General features: G+C 41.3%; 2 protein-coding genes across 4 annotated transcripts in view; one reads left to right on the plus strand and one right to left on the minus strand.

Moving 5' to 3' along the window:
- Positions 1–23,553, minus strand: part of Cpsf160 (cleavage and polyadenylation specificity factor subunit 1) — a 277,975-nt gene that overhangs the window by 125,585 nt on the left and 128,837 nt on the right. For both annotated transcript variants that reach the window (XM_067151119.2, XM_067151118.2), the window contains exons 13-15: positions 22,770–22,895; positions 3,597–3,989; positions 3,422–3,512 (exon numbers count right to left, since the gene is read on the minus strand). In XM_067151119.2, the coding sequence (XP_067007220.1) occupies positions 3,422–3,512; positions 3,597–3,989; positions 22,770–22,895 (610 nt within the window). The remainder of the gene's footprint in view (positions 1–3,421; positions 3,513–3,596; positions 3,990–22,769; positions 22,896–23,553) is intronic.
- LOC136877253 (uncharacterized) overlaps positions 1–23,553 on the plus strand; it is a 285,454-nt gene that overhangs the window by 35,843 nt on the left and 226,058 nt on the right. The window contains exon 1 of one of the 2 annotated variants that reach the window (XM_068228579.1): positions 5,065–5,179. The exons of the other annotated variant lie outside the window; for it this stretch is intronic. The gene's annotated coding sequence lies outside the window, so the exon portion shown is untranslated. Of the gene's footprint in view, positions 1–5,064; positions 5,180–23,553 lie in introns of those variants that run through there. 2 annotated transcript variants of the gene reach the window in all.

Consider the following 23,553-nt stretch of genomic DNA (forward strand, 5'->3'; position numbering starts at 1 on the left):
GACCGGGAGGTCGTATACGACAGTTCGGTCTCATCTTATTCTGATGTTGCTCACTTAGCACCACCCGGGGGACATGTGTAGGGTAATTTAAGGTTAAACCTACGGACATGAGCCCCATTTCAACTACAAGAAACTAAGCAGGCCTTAGAAAGTCTAAAACCTGGCAAAGCGGCAGGCACTGATGGTATATATCCAGAGTTCCTTCTTCATCATGGACCAGCTGCTGCTAAATGGCTTACTAACTTCTTCACAAACATACTAGAGACAGGTAACCTACCTTCAGTCTTCAAGAAAACAAAAATAATAGCTGTATTGAAAACATCTAAGGACCCAACAAAAGTTGAGAGTTACCGGCCAATAGCACTACTCAGTGTTACAATGAAGCTTATGGAAAGGCTGATATATAACAGGATTTTTGCGACAATAAACCAGCATATTCCAGTCGAGCAAGCTGGATTTAGACCTGGACGAGGATGTGAAGAACAGGTTTTAGCACTAATTACCCATATTGAAAATGGATTTGAGAACAAAATGGTAAGCACGGCCGTCTTCTTAGATCTGACAGCTGCATATGACACCGTGTGGCAAGATAAGCTCCTTCTCAAATTTATCAGCATCATCCCTTGTATGAAACTCTCCACATTACTCAGTAACATGCTGAGTAATAGGTACTTCCAGATTTTTTCCGAAGACTCCAGAAGTAAAGTACATAAGATAAATGGCGGACTCCCTCAGGGCTCTGTATTGGCCCCTCTTCTATTCAACCTGTACACACATGACCTTCCTGTAACTAAATCCAGAAAATTCATCTACGCAGATGACATCGCATTGGTTGCCCAACATCAACGCTTCGATGAGTCTGAGTCGACGCTTACATCAGACTTAAAGATTCTAGACAGTTACTTTTATCACAACAACCTTAGACCAAACTCCAAGAAAACTGTTGTGTCTACCTTCCATTTGCGGAATAGAAGTGCTGGGTACAAACCAACCATACCATTCAAAGGAGAGAATCTACAGTATTGTAGTAACCCAAAATACCTGGGAGTCACCCTAGACAGGTCCTTGACCTACAAGAATCACCTCTATAATGTGTCAGCCAAGATCAAGACAAGAAATAACATCCTCCAAAAGCTGGCAGGTACATCCTGGGGTGCTAATGCCCAAGTCCTGAGATCCACTGCTCTTGCACTCTCTTATTCCGTCGCTGAATATTGCTGCTCTACCTGGCTTAACAGTGCTCACACTGGATTAGTAGACACCCAGCTGAACCAAGCAATGCGTATCATTACAGGATGCATCCGACCAACCAACACACACTGGCTTCCCACCCTAAGCCACATACCACCTCCATCCCTAAGAAGATCACAGTCACTGCTTAACTTGTGGAAGAAAATTGAAAACAATCCTCACCTTCCTATTCATTCTGACATAGCAGCTTCCCCAGCTAAACGACTGAAATCCAGACACCCTTCTTGGCGTACTGCAATGAATTTACAGGACACCTCCTTTAATGTATCAGACGCCTGGAAAGAACAATGGCAACAGCAATCCGCATTACCACATCACCACATCATTGAGAACCCATGCAAGTGCCCAGATGGTTTTTCTCTTCCCAGACGGCAGTGGAGGATGCTAAATCGAATTAGGACCGGCCAAGGTAGATGTGGAGCCACTCTCTTCAAATGGGGATGGAAGACATCACCGCAATGTGACTGCGGACAAGGGGAACAGACAGTGGAACACCTTGCATTTGAGTGTCCTTTGCGTAGTTACAGAGGCTCTATTGAGGACTTAAACTGTGTCTCAAACGAAGCTCTTCTCTGGCTATTAAATTTTGACATGGAACTTTAGTTACGAGCTTGAGATGGTAGTTGTATATATTGTAAATAATATTGTATTCATCATATGCTAAATAAATAACTAAAAATATTAACACAGTCGTCACGCACATATAGAATGCTTATGAAGACAAAAATCTCTTTTCACTAGCAAGCGAAACACAACTCAGACTGTCGCGGACAAAGCACAATGAGAGAATGACGCCATTAAGCCAAAACCACGCGTTGCCGGCTATGTTCTACATAGTTGCCGACTCTACACTCTGAGCGTGATAATACAGAACTACAAGATGGCTGGAGGACGTCAAACTAATAAAATAATTAAATAAATTAATAAAAGAATATGAAAATCTAAATTAAAACAACGCTCTTCCTAACAACATAAGAAGTGCATTAGTGCATGTGATGAAATAACCGTAATATAGGATTTTTGAGAAAATGTGATGTGATGGGGAAAAATTAACATCGGATCCTGATTCAGGATGCAGAAGTCATCCTAAAAAGCAATACAGGATGGTGGCAATGAAACCATCGCAGGACAGTGTAACCCACTGCTCTGAAATAAAAGGCTTCTACTAACATTTGTTTTGGAAAGAGTGTGATCTGTAATAATACTTGGATATTTTTATTGGACCCCGTACATATGTGTTCATATTTGTTGTTTGGTGTTTTCCACACCTTTCAGTGCACTTGTTATTTTGTAAGCCCCAGCAGAAAAGGTTTTCATATTTGTTCTCTCATGTTTTTCACATCTTTTAATACTTTTATCTCATCTTTAGAAATGGTAGATATAGTTTTCACTGTACCTGCGGATATACAATGTAAAATGCCCCCATGTCGGGAAAAATTGTATCCAGTGTTTCCATATCCCTGTTGGATAATTTTTATTTGTATATTCCATAGTACATTTTCTTGCTTAAGACGTTCATTTATGTTATTCCCTGCAGAAACGTCTTAATGAGGTTTGATTGTATTTTTTGATACTGGGCATGTTACAAAACCATAATTTAACAATAGTTAGCAATCTTCAGTATGAACAAAGAAAAGAAAAGTACCACCCTTGTTCGATTATTAAAGTTAAGACTTTAATAATCACTGATGAAGGGAATATATTACGTTCACAAAACAAGTTTTTCAATGATAAAATCTTTCTGAATGTGGGTGGAATAAACAGTCTCTTTACACTCTTGAAATCTCAGTATTAAAAACCTGATATTTTAAAACAACTATAGGGATGTTGACCTATTTGAATGCTTAGGTAAATCCAGTCACAGCATTTGTGATAAAGGATTACACAACAACAATAACATTACTTTTAAAATATTACTTTTTGAACAGTTGAGTGAGAGAAGTTACAGTCAGGATCACGCTACTATAAACAGTAATTCATAACACTAAAATTTCTTAATAATAATAGGCAGAAATGACAGCATTTAAAGTAAATGTTTTTTACCCAGAAGGAGAATTTAGAAGAAGACTGAATTTAAACCCACAGTCTCCCCACAAAAATTCCACAGTCGTTACAATGTTACACATAATGCAAGTAGATTGTTGTACTAAAGACCGAAGAATGTACTCACTCCATTGTAGCCAGCAATATTACTGAAGTAGCGAAGTTGGCAAACACGGCTGTCAATTCCCATCTCTCCTTCAACATTCTTCTTGCGTGATCTGGAAAACATAAAATTCTCCTCTAAAATGTGATTCTTGATTGGCATAAGAATGAAAGCATAATACTAAAACTAGAGTACATACCTTGAGCGCCGTTCACGGACAAGAATATTTTGTGGTAAGCGCTTGAAACGCACCTTTAGCATCCCTCGGGGATAGCGGTATGCCTCGTAGAGCAACAGTTCATCATCTAACCTTGCAACCAGCAGAGGGCGTCGTCCATGATGACCCAGGGCAACCATCAACAGCTCCCGCACATGAGCCTCGGTGGGCACTGAGCCCTCACCAGGTCCCGCTGATGTCACAGGTGTGGGTGCTGCCCCCAGAGAGTCCACCAGCACTCGAAGGCCCTGACCAAAGTTACGAACTAAGTAGCTAAGTCGGAAGTCTGGCAGTGTATAAAGCTCTAGATTGCCATTGTCGCGAGCTATTAACACCCAATAAGTAGGTTTCACTTCCTGCATGTACTTGTGCCACCTGCAAACACAGACACATCAATATTAATACAGATCCAGGTATCAATAGGAAAATACAAGGTAGCTCCTAAATAAATGCAGAACTCCTTTTTTCATTTTTTTCAATTTGTTTTACATCATACCGACAGGTCTTATGACAGGATGAGACAGGACTGGGAACAGGAAGGAAGGGACTCAGGCCTTAATTAACATACAGCCTCAGTATTTGTCTGGTGTGAAAACAGGTAACCACAGTCAACCATCTTCAGGGCTGATATCACTACTGAATACAACCTCACAGCTAAGAGATCCAAACTGTGTGGCCAAAAACTCACTTTGTCATTTGTGACTGGGTCATTTGTAACTCAGCTGTTAGTTCTTTCTTCCCTATCTTCTTTGTGTCTCTACCTGGAGTGATAGATTTTTATTAATTTTCATAAATAAGGGTCTTTAACAACCACACATAGTTTTAGTTTTTGGGCAGGCAACCCCTGTTTAAAAAAATTCAGATTTACCTAGAACCGCGGCTGGGTCAGATTTGACCCATCATTGATAATAATGTGTTAACATCTGTTCTTCTATTTAGCTTCTTACCGAGCTCGATAGCTGCAGTCGCTTAAGTGCGGCCAGTATCCAGTGTTCGGGAGATAGTAGGTTCGAATCCCACTGTCGGCAGCCCTGAAAATGGTTTTCCGTGGTTTCCCATTTTCACACCAGGCAAATGTTGGGGCTGTACCTTACTTAAGGCCACGGCCGCTTCCTTCCCACTCCTACCCCTTTCCTGTCCCATCGTCGCCATAAGACCTATCCGTGTCGGTGCAACGTAAAGCAACTATCAAAGAAAAAAAGCATAAAAATTAGCTTCTTATACTTTTAGTCCATGTGCCACCGGGACTTTCCAAGCATTTGTACTCGGCCCAAGCTGGCATCACATTGGCTGTGGAGGAAGGGAGAAGTACGAAACCGCTTAGTCACATCTGAACAATCGTGCAGTAAGGACACTACTCACACTTTGTTGTGCAATAGGTTGTTAGTTTTGCAGTATCAGTGTGTAAATTGTGTGTGAATAGTTGACAATGGCCGCACGTCAACGTTTTACTATTGAGCAAAATATTATTGTTGCCATAAATGACATTTCCAATGAGGAATCTGAAGGGGAACCCTGGATTTTTCGTCTGATGAAGAATCACAGCTCATACCTTCAGGCCTAAAGTATTTAGTTTACAGTTTCTTTATCGCTGTGATATATATGTTCGGGCTATTAGGTTTATATAGCCTGGTTTATTTTTACTTGCTGTAAATATTATTTTCAGGTGGAAAAAAAGACAAACTTCATCTTTGTATCCAATCAGGTCTTGCAATGCCAGGAACTTCTCGCGGTCATCAAAGGAGGCGTGCCAGGAGCACTGTTTAGTTCCTTCATCGGGAGAGGAGGCCATTGCTAACGATTAAGGAATTGTACAATTTGACGACAACGGGGAGGATGCACCATCAATGAAACTAGGCAGGTTTTCTGTTGAGAGCCTGATTCAGCTTCCAGCAGGTACAGAAATTGTATCACCAGATGGCACGACCTGGAAAGGTGGTGATTATTATTTTAAGAGGAAGTACAACTAGACAACCATCCTTTATATAACACTAATCAGAGGGGAAAAAATGGAAGGGATCCGACACTTCGAAAAATGAAGGCATTGGCCAAAGGAAGACAAGGGTCATGAAGGGCGTGAATATGAAAGACTCCCTAGCCCTCGCAAACCTAATGGCGTCGGGGTCAGAAAAGAACAACAGTTGACCAAGGGAGGTCGGATAGGATAGATGAAAGTGAGGAGCCTGGCACAAGTAAGTAGAAGTAATGTCAGGACTCAGCTGAGGGCCCCGTGGTCACCAACCCACGCTCCAAAGTTCAGAGCCCCTAAGGCCCCTTTTAGTCGCCTCTTACGACAGGCAGGGGATACCGTGGGTGTTATTTTACCGCCCCCACCCACAGGGCGACGACCTGGAAAGTTTGGGTAATTGGTGATGTTACAGCTGGTAAACATAGAAATCAAAATGTGTTTAGAGGTCATGCTGAACCTACTGCACATGGTAAATGTAATGTGAATGAGACTTGTAAGTGCTTGGTGACTTATGATCACGGACAAGATTTTGAAACATGCTATGACGTACTGAGGCAGAGGCACATCGTGTACTAGTGTCAGACGATTGGTGTCTGAAGATTGAGGAGATGGAAGCCTTTCTTGCTATACTGTACATTCGCGGTGCCATAGGAGCTAAAGACTTAGAACTGGACTCTTTGTGGTCAGAGAGGTGGGGCAATCCTAATGTAAAATCAACAATGGCTCATGATAGATTCAGACAAATAATGTGTTTCTTGAGATTTGACGTTAAATCTATAAGGTCAGGAAGACTAAAAGAAGACAAATTTGCATTGGTATCAGAAATCTGGAACCTTATATGAAGAAGGGAAGAAATGTCACATGTGACAATTTTTTCACCTCCTTATCTCTCTCCAAAACATTGAATCAAATGCAACAAGTCTTGTCGGTACCTTGAACAAGACTCGCAGGGAATTACCAGTATGTGTGAAAAAGGCAAAAAACAATTTGCACAGCACAGTGCTGCTGAAAAAACATGTTACTTTGTGGACAATCTATCAGGGAAGGAGTAAACAAAAAGTTCTTGTTTTCAGCACTATGCATCCTGATGTGAAAATACAGCCTGGTAACAAAAAGAAGCAGCCAGACAGAGTCACATTTTAAAACGGCACAAAATATGGAGTAGATGTGGTCGATCAAATAGCTTGCAAATACTCAACCAAGGTACCATCCAAACGCTGGCCAGTTCATACGTTTTACAACTTGCTGGATTTGGCAGGAATAAATGCTCGGGTAGTGTACAACACTGAATGAAAAGAAACTGAAATGCAGGGACTTCATTCTGCAGTCAGGTGAAGAGCTTGCTGAGAAATATGCAGCAACTAGGATTGCAAATGCCCACACCGTTATTCTAGGTGAGGTTCCTGAGAGACAGAAAAAGCGATCACGTTACCAGGTAAAGTCCAATTGGAAAGGAAACAAATCGTCAAATTGTTTGTGAAGTGCCATTCCTGCAAAAAAGACTATTTACAGCAAGTGTACAGCCAAGGAGTATTGTGTGTGCTCAACGTGTCTCGTGTGAAATGCCACTCCTGCAAAGAAACTACTTGCAGCATACTGTATGTCATTGACATTCGCCACTGACAGATCCATGGTTGAATGGTTAGCGTGCTGGCCTTTGGTCACAGGGGTCCCAGGTTCGATTCCCGGCAGGGTCAGGAATTTTAACCATCATTGGTTAATTTCGCTGGCACGGGGGCTGGGTGTATGTGTCGTCTTCATCATCATTTCATCCTCATCGTGACGCGCAGGGCGCGTACGGGTAATAAATCAAAAGACCTGCACCTGGCGAGTCGAACTTGTCCTCAGACACTCCGGCACTAAAAGCCATAAGCCATTTACATTTCATTCGCCAATTAAGTTACACAATCGTCTAAATGTTCCATATTTGTATTCTTAATATTCTAAATTTCAAATAAATTATCTAGCGCATGTACCGGTATATTCTTGAGTTACCAAATCCCCTTCCATTCTTAATAATCACAAAAAAGAGAAGTCATAAGTAACCCAGCCGCAGTTCTAGGGGGTATACAGATCACCGCGGTTCTAGTGTTAAATGTTGCATCCTTTCTAATTCTATCTGTTCGTACATCTTTTAGGAATAAAGACAAGTAATGGAAGAGAAAAAACGAGTGACAAATCAAGTCATATATAGAAAGAGAGGGATTTGTCCACTGTGTGTACTTTTCAATTACATTTAAGAACAAACTACTACTTCTTTATATAAACTCCCTCTTATTTCATAATAATTACACTACCATTACTACCACTACTACTAACTATAATTTCATGTGGCTATTGCTAGTGTGGTGGAAGGCTTTGTAAAGTAGAACCTCTGATGAGGAAGGCCAGCATCTGCTGTCTATGAGTTGCAAGCTAGTTCTCGAGCCTAGGGAATTAACCGTTTAAGGTTAAAATCTGCAACCCGGCTAGGAATTAAACTCAAAGATCCCTGAACCAAAGGCCAAAGAGCCGGACTATATTCGTGTCCTCATACTGGGGTGATGAAGCTCTTATCAGGCACACCCCGAATGGTGGTGAGCTACATGTACCATTGTAAATACATATCAGCCATCCTGTGAATCTTAAGTCTCTTGACAGTACCAGAAAATGAACCCGGGCTTGCAAGGACAGCAGCTAAGAACACAAACCATTATGCTATCGAGGCAGAAATTATTATTATTATTATTATTATTATTATTATTATTATTATTATTATTATTATTATTATTATATATAATTCGCTGGGGCCATCAAGGACCACGTTAAGTCTTGTTGAATTTGACACTGAACTTGGCCTTCTTTAGAGTCCAAATTTCCCTCATTCTTTGTGAGTGGGCCTGCTTACGCTCCTCTGTCCAAGGGGCACCGTGTCTTCTCTTTGGTTGCTCATCTCGGTTTAGCCCGTTCGTCAATATTTTCTTGCGGAAAAGATCTCTGTTAAGGGCGTCTTCAGCTGAGATATGTAGCATTTGCAGGTCTTCTTTGGTATTTCTAAATCAGGGAATTGTGGTTTTGGGGTTTGAATCAAAAAAGTGAAAGATTTCTTTAGTTAACTTTCTTCCGTCCATTCTTTTCAGATGACCTATAATCGTGCGCGTCTTTTTCTGATTGTGTTGGTAATTTTCTCTATTTTGCTGTAGACTTCCTTGTTGGATCTCTTTGGATGGAATCCATTTCTGTACTTTGATCCAAGATTCCTCTCACAATTTTGCGTTCTCTTTTCTCCAGTTCTTCAAGGAGTTTTTTTTTTGGCATTTAGAGACAGGGTTTCGGCTGCATACAGAACTACTGGCTTCAGAACTGTTTCATAGTGACGTACCTTGATGTTTTGGGAAAGGCATTTTTTGTTGTAGATTGTGCGGGATGTTTGGTAGGCTATTTCCAGTTTGCGTACTCGCTCCTGAAGTGCTTCTTTGTCCAGTCCATTTTTCATGATGATCTCACCCAGGTATTTGAATTTGTCTACTCAGGTGATGTCCCCGTATTTTGTATGGAGTTTTGGTGGAGCCTCTTTGATGTTAGTCGTTACTTCTGTTTTCTCAAACGATATCTGCAAACTAGTTTGTTCGGCAATTTCCTTTAAAATTTCAACTTGAGCTCTAGCGGTTTCTATGTCGTTTGAGAGAACAGCAATATCATCGGCAAATGCTAAGCAGTCTGTTGCGATCCCCTTGGATTTGGTTCCTATTCTCAATGGACTGTAGTTGGTTTCCTGTAATCTCACCCGCCAGGTTCTGATGATCTTTTCAAGAACACAGTTGAAGAGTATCGGGGATAGCCCATCACCTTGTCGGACTCCTGTTTTGATGTCAAAGGAATGCGAGAGACATCCGTGGAACTTCACCTTGGATTTTGTATCGGTCAGGGTAGCTCTAATTAATGCCAGCAGTTTCAAATCAACTCCAAATTCATTTAAGATGTTTAGCAGAACTTCCCGGTCAATGGAGTCGTACGTTTTCTTAAAGTCCACAAAGACAGACACATACTGCTTGGACCTTAGTGAACAATATCTGATGATAGTTTTGAGATTTTGGATCTGTTCAGCTGTTGAGCGACCTTTTCTGAACCCACCTTGGTATTCACCTATTTGATGTTCGACTTGTGCTTCCAAACGCTCCAGGACGGCAAGTGATAGAATTTTGTAAGTCACGGGTAGCAAAGATACTCCTCTGTAGTTGTTGATGTTCTTCATGCTGCCTTTTTTGTGTAATGGATGGATCAAAGCTATTTTCCAATCTTCGGGTAGGGTCTCCTTGTTCCAAATTTCTTCTATTTGCTTTTGCAAGATATCAAGTGATTCCTCTGGGGCATATTTCCATAGTTCTGCTACTACTGAGTCTTCCCCCGGCGCTTTGTTATTTTTGAGACAGGCAATGTGGCGCTTGATTTCATCTCTGTCAGGTGGTCTGGAATCTGGGTACCTGAGTAAGGGTTCCTTGGTCTCAATGGCGCTTTGCGGTTTAGAGCAATTAAGTAAATTCTTGAAGTATCTGCCAGAATGCTGCAATTTTCTTCATTTGACGTCGCCAGTGTGCCGTCCTTTCGCTCAAAGCATAGAGATGGTGGTTTATAGCCAGTGAGTTTGCGTTTGAAGGCTCTGTAGTACTCTCTGCTTTCATTCTTCCTAAAGTTTTGTTCTATCTTTTCAATGAAAGATTTTTCGTATTTACGTTTCTCACTTCTGAACACCCTAGCTGCTTGGGCACGTTGGGTTTTGTAGGTTTCCCAATCATTTTCTGATTTCGTAGAGTAGTACTGTTTCCACGCATTGAGTCTTTCTTGGAGGACTGATTCACAGGTACCATTCCACCAGGCATGCTTTTTGCTTCTCTTGATTTCTGCAACATCTTTGGCGGCCTCAACAAGGAGACTTTTGGCGTTGTTAAAGTCACAGTCATTTGGTCTAGCCTTCTCCTGGAACTCCTTGACCCTTTGCCGAAGTTTATCATTGTCGAAGCGTGTGATCTGTTTAGTTGTCTTCCTTGTGTTTGCGGGAATTGGTTTGAATTTGATAAGAGACATATAATGATCTGAGGCCACATTGATGCCTTTCTTTACCTTGACATTCATAATCTCAGGGCTGTTTCTCCTGGAGATTGCAACATGATCAATTTGGAACTCTCCGAGAGCCTGGACGGGAGAACGCCAAGTCATTTGCTTTCTGGGTAGATGGCGAAAGTGGGTCGACATGACCTGCAGGTTGTGATTTTCGCAAATGGACACCAGTCTTTTGTCGTTGGGATTGGTTCTTTTGTGAGCAGGGTAACTTCCTATAACTTTCTTGTACTTCTGTTCACGACCTAGTTGGGCAATGAAGTCACCCAAAAGAAGCTTGACATGGTGTTTGGGGATTTTGTTTAATTTTTCATCCAGTAGGTCCCAGAAATTATCAACTTCGTCTGGATCAGACTTGTTCTTATCGTTTGTAGGAGCATGTGCGTTAACTAGGGCGTAGGTTTTGTTCGCGCATTTAATTGTGAGTATAGACAATCTGTCATTCACAGGTTCGAAGTTTGCAACCGATTTAAGGATCTTGGTTCTAACAGCAAACGCGGTTCCAAGCATCACAGCTCCATTGAGGATTCCTCTTTGCGCTTTGCTCTTGAAAAATCGGTAGCCTTCGGATTCAAAAATCTCTTCATCTGGGTACCTTGTTTCCTGTAGGGCTATTATTATTGTTACCGTGTTTTAGCGGTAGGTAGAGGTGAAAGAAGGTGCGGGTGTGAATGGATCTCAAGCTACGAAATTATAGTGCCTGTAAAGTAAATTTAAAATTTAATACGGTTATATTTTCTTTTCAAAATAAATAAGTAACAAGCATGGCAGGTACAGAATAGCAAGTCAAAATAAGGTAGTTACAATATTTACAGAATTTGGGCTTCGCGCCTCGAGTTCACAATGCTTGGGCAATCAGCCCCGTTTTACCCCAAACACAAGTTTTAACAGAGGGGCAAAAAACCCCATTCATACCTAGGAGCCCTTGCTCCAAATTACACTGAAAAGCCTCCTCGAGGCATACAACATACAATTTTCAAAAGAGCCACTCGCTCTCAAATTTAAGCCTCTCCCAGGCCACACCAAACTCCACCTTCAAGCTGTCCTCAACGGACATAAACACAGGGGTAAAATACCCAATCTACTGAGGTCTATTAAACGAAAAGAATGTTAATTAAATGACCTCTAAAATAACAATTTGAGAGGAGGCGAACTTGCACTCCTAATACACTAGATTAAGACCTACTTGGCGCTAGGCCGTTAATACAAGGGCTAATCCCATACTAAAGAGGTGACTTAAGAAGAGAACAATTTGTTTTACATTAACGAAGAATAGGTTGAGAAAAATAAGTTCACCTCAAAACAATATGAGTGGGAGCTCGAGAGGGTTAGCACTCTCTATCCCAGAATGTAGCTTTCCAAGAGAATAGATGAAAAGAGTAGTTACATTTACATTTTAGGAAAAGGTTACATGGTGGAACGCTTCGCACCTGCCCCGAGAGTTAAACTGCTGAGCTAGCAAAGAAAGAATATATTAATCGGCCATTACCTTATAGTTGACCGCTGCCGGAGAAAGAGGCGCTTCCTGCCTCCTGCTATGTACTTAATACACTGAAAGATGGAACAGAAGTGGCCCGGAGACCCAAAAATCAGCAGTTTATATCCTCTCGCGGAAGGTTCTAGGTGTTAGGGGAAAGAAAGCACCCTCCCACAAACTTTTTATTGGCTAGGGTATAGAAACATATTCAAGTTGGGGGAAGATACCAATGATTGGTCAGAAATTAATAACAGAAATTCGGGATTGGTCAAATGCAAAACAAGGGGAAAGAGAGGGGTATACAGCCAACTTAAACAATAACAGAAAGAAATTTAACAAAGAACAAACTTTTGAAATAAAATTTTCTCCAAAGAACAGTTATTTTTCTTCCCACTAGGGTGCACAATTGTAGTTTTTCAGTGGTGTCCTCTAGAAGAGAAAGTTCACACTTCTTACTTCAAGCAAAACAAAAGTACGTCGAAAATGACACAGTTCACAAACTCAAAAATTTCCAGGTGGTGACATCTTCTGAGAAACTAGAAAATTAATAGGGTAAATAAAGTTCAGACTTCCTCCAGCAGAGGAGTTTCCACAGGCGCACATTTTAAATTAGCGGAGTGGAGGTGTACCGCCCGGTACAGACCTCCCCCCCCAAAGGTTCCTCGAGGGATGACACATGAAGTCAGTTTGAAACAAGTTCCAAGTTATGATGTGAATATGAAGATAGATTGCAGAAGCATTTATGAGATTTTCTTAATTTGGTTTGTTTCAGTTTCAAAATTTTGTTGTTGCAAGTGAAGTAAAGTCTTTCTGTTTGTAGTAGTTGAATTCTGAGGATAAACTTTTAATACTTAAAAGTGAAGAAAAATTTTGCAATGTCCACCAAATATTGCTGTTGAATTCCCATGAAACGGTATTAAGGTTGAACAGGAATGTCTATGTAGTTGATGTAGGCTAAGTTGGATGGCCAGACCGGCCGTTACAGCTTGCGTCCAAAGGAAGCCGCTCGGACCCCTCAAGTACCCTGAGATACCGCTCGCCCGCACTATGAGGGGAGCAGAGGTGTTGAAGCACGCCGCACCCGCGGTGAACATATACAGGCTGCGGGCAAGTAGCAGGTCGTGCGCCGCACATCAGCCTTGGCCGGGAGGAGAGCTCCGGCTCGCCGTGCACATGTCGTCCTCGCTGGGGCCGAGGGGGCCCGTCCTCGAACCCAGCCGCGGCACAGCGCCGCGCGGCTGCGGGGCCACTGAAACATTAAAGCTAGGCGGCAGAATTGTGTTGGACCATCATTTTTCTTTTGAGGGCACAGGCATGTAGAGAGATTGAGGGGCCAGCGGCGTGCAGATATCCATGGCATTTCATCTAAGCCAGCCACTGTGTGTAGTGGAGCAGGAGACGGGAGCGTGGTAATGGCCGTGACAAGGACAGGATGGCAGTTTAACAATCGGGGGAGGTTTACAAGAAATGCTTACATATAAAATAAAATAGAAGGAGCAGAATGCCTTAAGAGTGGAACTCAAAAAAAAAATATAACCATCATATTCCTATCAAATTATATGAAGCAAGTTGAAACAAATTTACACCGGTTTCACCTGGGACAGGTGAACCCTAGATATCCTCTCGGTGGCTGGATTGCTTACTAACAATGTAACCGGAGTAAGAAAATCGAGAATGATGCATGGCCCATGAAATCTGGGGGCAAGCTTGCCCGCGGGAACAAAATTCTTGACCATAACCTGGTCACCTACCTTCAAAGGGGTGGGTCTCCGTCCACGATCATACCTTTCCCTAACCTTTTCATGAGACACTTTAAGATTGGCTTTAGCCTTCTTCCAAAGATCTTTAATGTTGTCCGGATCTATTGTCTCGGGTAGAATGTCACTCAGAGACCAGAGGTTAGAGAGCGGCGTGTTGGGAACAAACTTGAACATCAAAGAAGCTGGAGTAAACTTGTGAGATTCATGAACCGCCGAATTCAAAGCAAAAGCTATCCAATGCAGGGACGTGTCCCACCTGGAAGGATCTTCATGATGATAGGCAATAAGTGCGGACCTGAGATTACGGTTAACCCGTTCAGCCAGAGATGGTTGAGGGTAATAAGCCGAAATAGTTACATGAGAGATGGACAAGTCAAAACAGAATTTACGAAATAAATTAGATGTAAAAGCCTTAGCATTATCAGATACCATATATTGGCACGGACCAAAAGAAGCAAAAATAGAATTTAAGCAAGTAATGGTGGACTGAGCGGTAGCCAGCTTAGTCGGAAATAACCAAGAAAATCTGGTAAAACCATTTACACACACAAAGATGAACCTGTTGGCATTACCCTTTGACTGGGGGAAGGGTCCTACATAATCAATATACAGGCGTTCCATGGGGCGCGACGCTTGCTGAGAAGACAAGAGGCCTACCTTGGTGGACATGGTCGGTTTACTAAGCAAACAGGATTTACAAGCCTTTACTAGTTCACGGATTTCACCGTCCATACCTTTCCAGATGAACATATCACGAATTTTTTCACGAGTTTTAAAGATACCAAGATGCCCTCCTAATGGGGTCTCATGATAATACTTGAAGATCATAGGTACAAGAACAGCTGGAACAACAACTTTCATCATCTTATCATGCCTCGAAGGGCAACATAGAACCCCATTCCTCAGAACATAAGGGACAACATGTTCCCCAGAAGAAAGGGTTTCCATTATCGGAGCCAGCGTCGGATCTTCACGTTGGTATTTCTCGATATCCCTAAAAAGCATGGGAGCATCTGTTAGGATGGCATTAACCTCAGATAGTATGGACTCGGAAGGTGATGAACTGTCGACCGGTTCGTGGGTCTCGACGTCGTTAGAAAACATACGGCTGAGTCCATCAGCAACAACATTTTCGATACCTCTGATATGTCTAACATCAAATTGGAAGGCAGAAATACGGATGGCCCAACGGGCTATACGACCAGTACGACGCGGTCTACCTAAGACCCAGCTTAAGGCTTGATTATCTGTCTCCAGGTCGAATTTGACGTGTTCCAGATAGAGACGGAACTTTTCTAAGGCGAATAAGACTGCCAAACCTTCAAGCTCATATATGGAGTACTTTGCTTCTTGAGCCGAGAGAGTCCTAGATGCATAGGCGATGGGGCGCCTCCCTAGTTCAGTCTCTTGGAGAAGGACTGCAGCTACCGCCGACGACGATGCGTCGGTTTGGACAATGAATTTCTTCGAGAAATCAGGCATAGCAAGTACAGGGGCATTGCAAAGTGCTAATTTAAGGTCTTCAAAAGCGGCTTGTTGAGAAGGTCCCCACTCGAATTTGATGCCTTTCCTACGAAGAAGGTTTAAGGGCGCCGCTCTATTAGCGAAGTTAGGAATAAACTTCCTGAAGAAATTCACCATACCAATGAACCTGGCGATACCTTTAATGTCCTTGGGAGGTTTAAAATCACGGATGGCCTGTGTTCTAGCATGATCGACTGCTACACCATCGGGTGACACAATATGCCCTAGGAATGACATAGAGGGCTTAGCAAAGGCAACCTTGGACAACTTAACAGTTAACCCAGCCTTACGAAGGCGATCGAGAACTTCTCGCAGATGATCTAGATGTTCTTCAAAAGTCTCTAAAAATACGACGACATCATCTAAGTAGTGATATAAGTACTCGAATTTGATGTCGGAGAAGACCCTATCTAGTAGCCTAGTGAGCACAGCTGCCCCCGTGGGGAGCCCGAAAGGTACGCGGTTGTATTCATATAAATTCCAGTCCGTGGCAAACGCTGTAAGGTGTTTAGACTCTTCGGCAAGGGGAATTTGATTATAGGCCTGATTCAAGTCCAAGATGGTGAAGAACTTGGCCTTACGAAACCATGAAAAACAAGAATGTAGGTCAGGAAGGGGCACAGATTGCAACACCACCTTCCGATTGAGAGCCCTGTAATCAATGACAGGCCTGAAGCCTCCTTGGGGTTTCGGGACTAGAAAAATAGGCGATGAATACGCCGACTTAGAGGGCCTAATAATACCATCCTTCAACATCTGATCGATAATTTCTTTCAGAGCCTTCATTTTAGGTGGAGATAGCCTATAAGGTGGAAAACGGACAGGAATCGAATCCGTGACCTCAATTTTGTATTCAATAAGGTCAGTAACACCAAGAGTATCAGAGAACACCTCGGGAAACGACAGACACAGTTTGCGAATACTATCAGCCTGCTCCTCAGGTAGATGTCTAAGGTCTAACAACATCTCATCCTGGGTAGGCGAAATAGAAGAACATGACACAGAATTACACTTTAATAGTGGGATTTTACAATTAGAAGCAAATTTGAATGTGCACGACCTAGACTGGAGATCGAGCACAAGACCAGTGTGAGAAATAAAGTCAGCTCCCAATATAATGGGGCAAGACAATTGCTTGGCCACAAACAATTTAACTTTCCATGTAAACTTAAAAATACGAATTTTGACCAGTAAGGAACCTAGAATTTCTAATGGAGATGAATTAGCCGATACGTATTGAACAGGAGAAGAGACATAGTCAGGAAGTTTACAAACCGTTTTCAATTTAGAATACCATTCAGCCGAAATAATCGAACAAACACTGCCTGAATCTAAGAGAGCTGTTATAGGCTCGTTATTTAACTCAATCTTAAGAAAAGGAACAGGTGCGGGGGTATCCGCCGCAATCCTAAGACATTCTTTAGGGCATTCAAAAGATGAATTTGAAGGCTGATCGTTCTCTGCATTTACAACCTGTTTACTAGGGGCTGAGTCTCGGGAAGATGGATTAGTCGACTCAGCCGAAGCCACTAGTCACTTTTTAGTATTGGCATAGGTGGAATTTGCACCAGAAGTTGAGCAGGAGGGGGTGCTATTTGAGTTTGGGCAATTCTTGGCGATATGTGAGAAGGCCCCACACTTAAAACAGCCTTGTGATGACCCGGCTCCATTCCTTGTCCCACTTGACTTGATCAGTGGACACTTGTTGCGCAGATGGTCAGGCAACCCGCAAGCATAACATTTACGGGGATTGACTGGTCGGCGAGGTGGAGGCCGAGTATTACTAAAGGAAGGCGGGGGTTCTTTCGCGACACGCAAAGAATCGGCGTATCTAACTCCTTCCGCTGAGACGGCCAACGCTTCAAGTTCAGAGAAAGTTTGCGGGCACGCCGCGAAACACAAATATGACCTGTAGGGTGGTGAAATCCCTTCCACAATAGCTTGTACAATCTGATCCTCAGGGAAATGAAGAGCAAACACCCTAGTATAAAACTTAATGTCCTGTATGAAATCAGCCAAGTTTTCATCCAAGCGTTGTACACGGTAATAGTACTTCTGAATAAGGGAGGACCTGGCCCTAGCCGGGATGAAGTTAGCTAGCAAATGGGCATGGAAATCCTCAATAGATGATTGCTCGGCAATGGCTCTTACGATTTTATCTGAGAGAATACCAATAGCATACGGATAGATAATTTGCAAAATTTGACATGGAGAAAGAGAAAACACAAGGGCATGATCCTGAAATTCAACTAGAAATCTTAAAAAAGAAATTACATCACTGGTGGTATTAACGGAAAACTTAGAGATACCTCTGAGCAACATTGCCAATGGATGAGGCAAGCTGCTAAACCCGGGTGACATAGTAGGTAAAGATTTCAATGGCAAGGAAGTTAATTCAGAACGGATGTTACTCAAAGATGCACGACGTTCAGATTCGTTGTCCAATGGGGCAGGGATAGTTTGAGCAGCAACGGTTATCCTATTAACTTCTCCCTTGGGAGGCGCTTCCTCACTACCTGCATTCACTATGGTGGGTTGATCAGATTTGGGAGGAACTTCCCCAGTTAACAATTGAGTGACCTTACTAGATAATTCGGAAATATTTTCCAGGAGCGTACTAGCTTCCTTCCTCTGAACGTCATTCAGTTTTAGAGACAACAGATCGTTAACCCTATTCGAAAAATGATATAGCCTGCCTTGCACACGCTTAATTTGATTAGGAGACGGATCATTTTCATCAAAAAAACTAACTACAGAAGCTAGCCCAGTAATATTCTCGACGATCGTGGAAAGAGAGTCATCAATTTCTTTCTCTCCCAAATTGGGGATGGAAATGGGCAAATCAAGGGACTCTCTAAGCTTGTTAGTGTCTACTGCAACCGTGCCTCCAGATTGCACATTTCTGATAGTTAATTCATAGATCAACTCCTCCTTGCGCAAATAGTTAAGATGGAGAACATCGCGAGGGCCGGGCATGGTGACAGAACAATTTTGAAAAACTCAAAAAATTCCAGCAACTGGGAAAATAGTTAGAGTTCGGAACAAACAATGTTTAGCCGTCAAAAGGGGCTAAATTGAGACCCATTCAACCACGCTCTGCTACCACTTGTTACCGTGTTTTAGCGGTAGGTAGAGGTGAAAGAAGGTGCGGGTGTGAATGGATCTCAAGCTACGAAATTATAGTGCCTGTAAAGTAAATTTAAAATTTAATACGGTTATATTTTCTTTTCAAAATAAATAAGTAACAAGCATGGCAGGTACAGAATAGCAAGTCAAAATAAGGTAGTTACAATATTTACAGAATTTGGGCTTCGCGCCTCGAGTTCACAATGCTTGGGCAATCAGCCCCGTTTTACCCCAAACACAAGTTTTAACAGAGGGGCAAAAAACCCCATTCATACCTAGGAGCCCTTGCTCCAAATTACACTGAAAAGCCTCCTCGAGGCATACAACATACAATTTTCAAAAGAGCCACTCGCTCTCAAATTTAAGCCTCTCCCAGGCCACACCAAACTCCACCTTCAAGCTGTCCTCAACGGACATAAACACAGGGGTAAAATACCCAATCTACTGAGGTCTATTAAACGAAAAGAATGTTAATTAAATGACCTCTAAAATAACAATTTGAGAGGAGGCGAACTTGCACTCCTAATACACTAGATTAAGACCTACTTGGCGCTAGGCCGTTAATACAAGGGCTAATCCCATACTAAAGAGGTGACTTAAGAAGAGAACAATTTGTTTTACATTAACGAAGAATAGGTTGAGAAAAATAAGTTCACCTCAAAACAATATGAGTGGGAGCTCGAGAGGGTTAGCACTCTCTATCCCAGAATGTAGCTTTCCAAGAGAATAGATGAAAAGAGTAGTTACATTTACATTTTAGGAAAAGGTTACATGGTGGAACGCTTCGCACCCGCCCCGAGAGTTAAACTGCTGAGCTAGCAAAGAAAGAATATATTAATCGGCCATTACCTTATAGATGACCGCTGCCGGAGAAAGAGGCGCTTCCCGCCTCCTGCTATGTACTTAATACACTGAAAGATGGAACAGAAGTGGCCCGGAGACCCAAAAATCAGCAGTTTATATCCTCTCGCGGAAGGTTCTAGGTGTTAGGGGAAAGAAAACACCCTCCCACAAACTTTTTATTGGCTAGGGTATAGAAACATATTCAAGTTGGGGGAAGATACCAATGATTGGTCAGAAATTAATAACAGAAATTCGGGATTGGTCAAATGCAAAACAAGGGGAAAGAGAGGGGTATACAGCCAACTTAAACAATAACAGAAAGAAATTTAACAAAGAACAAACTTTTGAAATAAAATTTTCTCCAAAGAACAGTTATTTTTCTTCCCACTAGGGTGCACAATTGTAGTTTTTCAGTGGTGTCCTCTAGAAGAGAAAGTTCACACTTCTTACTTCAAGCAAAACAAAAGTACGTCGAAAATGACACAGTTCACAAACTCAAAAATTTCCAGGTGGTGACATCTTCTGAGAAACTAGAAAATTAATAGGGTAAATAAAGTTCAGACTTCCTCCAGCAGAGGAGTTTCCACAGGCGCACATTTTAAATTAGCGGAGTAGAGGTGTACCGCCCGGTACAATTATTATTGTTATTATTATTATTATTATTAAGCAAAGCTATCAAACTGTAGACCTGCTAATTTTGACAAACCACTGAGCTCGATAGCTGCAGTCGCTTAAGTGCGGCCAGTATCCAGTATTCGGGAGATAGTAGGTTCGAATCCCACTGTCGGCAGCCCTGAAAATGGTTTTCCGTGGTTTCCCATTTTCACACCAGGCAAATGCTGGGGCTGTACCTTAATTAAGGCCAAGGACGCTTCCTTCTCACTCCTAGCCCTTCCCTGTCCCATCGTCGCCATAAGACCTATCTGTGTCGGTGCGACGTAAAGCAACTAGCAAAAAAAAAAAATTTGACAAACCAATTGTGCCGCCATCTAGCAATGACAATAGAATTTAATTTTACCTCCATCAATCAAATAAATTTGATTGGTTATGCAACCGTACTCATATTTTTAAATTTTATTTTGTGGAAAAGTATGAGTGTATTACTATTTATTCGTCACACCAAATAGTTTTTATACCAATCTCAAACTGACATAAAATACTTCTGGTACATGTTTACACAAGTACTGGAAATGCAGAATTTTTAGGTATTAACTTTTACTCTCTGTACAGCATGTCTCATAACAAACACTTTGATAAAGGCCCAGTTTCAATGAAAATGATTTCAAGAAAAAGTGGATTTCTCTTTTTCTCTCCTTGTTCTTTCTGTCTGTTACTACACACAGTACTGTCTGTTGTAATCTTCCAAGTGTGCGGCTAGACAAAGTGCAGTTTTTTGTTAAGGGGGTCCCGTCTTACTGTAAAACCCTATTCAAAAGACAGAGAGCTACTACTGACATTGCATAAGGTTGCTGAAAGCTTAAATATTGTAATTAACACTATCACTTCTCGAAATAACCATATGTCAGAACTATTTCGACATACAAACTTGGGTGAGAAGTGTAAAAGTCTAAAATTGTTGAACAGTTCATTATGATGTCACACATCTTGATGTTCAACCACACACACATATTCTTTTCGTTTCTGTATTACAATGTTAAATACTCTTATTTTAAGATTCTAATTTAAATGGTACTAAGTTTTTATAAAACTTGCCTCAGTAGGAAGTCCATATTTTCTGAAAGTTTAATAATAAAGTATTACATGTCTTGATGTTTACAACATACTTTGACTTCTACAATAAAACAGGATGTAAGTTGTGTTTTGAAGGGGCGAATAAATTTAAAGTCTTCATGTAATTTGCTACAGGTCAAGTTGTCTAAGTTTAATGCCTCATTACTTGAAGTGGGATGGTGAAAATGTTCCCTTTTTCATAACTGCGATCTGTTGGAGAATTGTGCAGTGTTGGATTATCTAAAATTAGAATAAGTTGTGTTTTAACATTATATGTTATTTCTTAAAAACATGAAGGTTCTTCAGCAGCTGAAGATGACCCATACATAGGGTCAAAACCGGTACTGTAATGTAAAATGTTTTAAGTACCTTATAATAAGTAATAGTATTGATTAGGTAGAAAGTCTAATCTTTATACTTGTGATCATGCCAACAATGATACAGACTGTAGAGATTTGAACACATACATACATATCCCACATCACTCCATCTTAAGTGATGGGTCGGCGAACGAGGGTTCTCCACCAGTTGCGGTCTCTGAACTTCTCTCCTTCTTCGATGCTTTCCAAAGTTATGTCCTTGTTGAATGTCAATCTTCACCACGTCCTTGTACCTCAGTCTTGGTCGCCCACATGGTCTTTTGTCTTCAAGTTTTAAATCATACATTTTTTCGGTAATCTGTTATCTCCCATGCGTCGCATATGTCCATACCATCTCAGTTGCTGCGCTGTTATTCTGTCCTGCAGTCTTACAACTTGAGCCTGCTTGCGGATTTCCTCATTACGGACTCTGTCCCTCCGTGTTTCACCAATCATGCTACGGACAAATCTCATTTCTGCTGCCTGGATTCTACTAACATCTTTATTTCTCATGATCCATGTTTCGCAACCATAGGTCAGGATTGGTACGTAATAGGTTTCATATATGACTCTCTTACATTTTGTTGGTATTTTCTTGTTCCATATTATGTCTTTAACTAATTTGTAAAAGTTGCTACCTGCCTGAATTCTGTGGGAAATTTCCTTGTCTATAGAACCAGTACCAGAGATAGCACTTCCAAGATATCTGAATTGATGGTTCATTTGTAGCTGTTTCCCCTCCATTTCAATGTGTCCCATTGATTGTCTGTATCTCTTCATGACCATAACCTCACTTTTCTCTTGGCTGAAGATGAGTCTATATTCTTTAGCAGCTTCTGTCCAGGAGTTTATTTGTCCTTGAAGGTCTTCTTTAGAGTCTCCCCACAAGCATGTATCGTCCGCGAACACGATAACCTTCATTTTCTTACCTCCAATGGATTAGTGAACTTTTCTCTGAATCTCGTTCATCACAGTGATGAAAAGAAGAGGAGACAAAACACCACCCTGTCTTAACCCAGTTGTTGTTGTTGTTGTCGTCGTTGTTGTTGCTGTTGTTATTATTATTATTATTATTATTATTATTATTATTATTATTATTAAAGTATACCTGAGTAGCGGAGCAGTGTACGAAAGCAACAGCTCTCAAATCAGCTAATTTGATTTGCCAATGTAGCTCAGCTGTGGCGCTAAAGTCGTTACATTCTATCTTACGAACATCACACCAGACATCGACACAACACAGGGCAATATCACAACAGCATCACTCACCATGGAATGTCCTTTTCTTCAGCTGAGTTAACTGTTCCAGTAATTGGCTGCTCATTAATAACTGGAGGTTCAAATTTTGGTGCATCAGTCTCCCCATATAACATTTCATCTTCATCATCGACTTGCCTATAACAAATTAAAAATATTTAGCTCAATTGGTAAAAGTATAATATTTTAATTTTACACTGTTCACCTTATTGCAAGAGACATGAAAAATATACACACAAGAATGGTGGAGTGTCAATTTTTACCCATTGCTAAAGCTGGAAAGCAGGAATGAATCTGTCAGGAGTCGAGAAGAAATGCACATCAGAGTTGAGTTTGTTGAGGAAATATTTAATTTATGAAGACAGCAGTTTGGGGACGTGTGGAGATAAACTTTGTCCTTTTAGGAATAGGTATATGTTTCACCACTTTCTTCTCTGTTGCTCCCTGTACTAAAACTGATCTATAATTTTAATATGTTATGATAAAAACCAGTCTTTTCAGTGTCTACCTAGTTAAAGTTTTTCCAGTCTATTGAATACAAAATTTTCAAAACAAACCTGTAAAAAGAAAATGTGTTATTAATAACAATTACATGTTTCTTTAAAAAAGAACATCCACAGATTCACTGCATTTCTGCTTTCTCCAAACGGTATGCCCAGGTTGATCTCACATAAACTGGTTTCATCTGTACTTGCAATATGTTTATGGTCTATCTGTCTGTACGTACAGTTGAAAAATGATTACAGGAGTTTGACAGACTGAAAAATTTTAAAGGTTACTATAATATTAAGTCATG

Source organism: Anabrus simplex, chromosome 7 (assembly GCF_040414725.1).
Source record: "Anabrus simplex isolate iqAnaSimp1 chromosome 7, ASM4041472v1, whole genome shotgun sequence".
Lineage (NCBI taxonomy): Eukaryota > Metazoa > Arthropoda > Insecta > Orthoptera > Tettigoniidae > Anabrus > Anabrus simplex.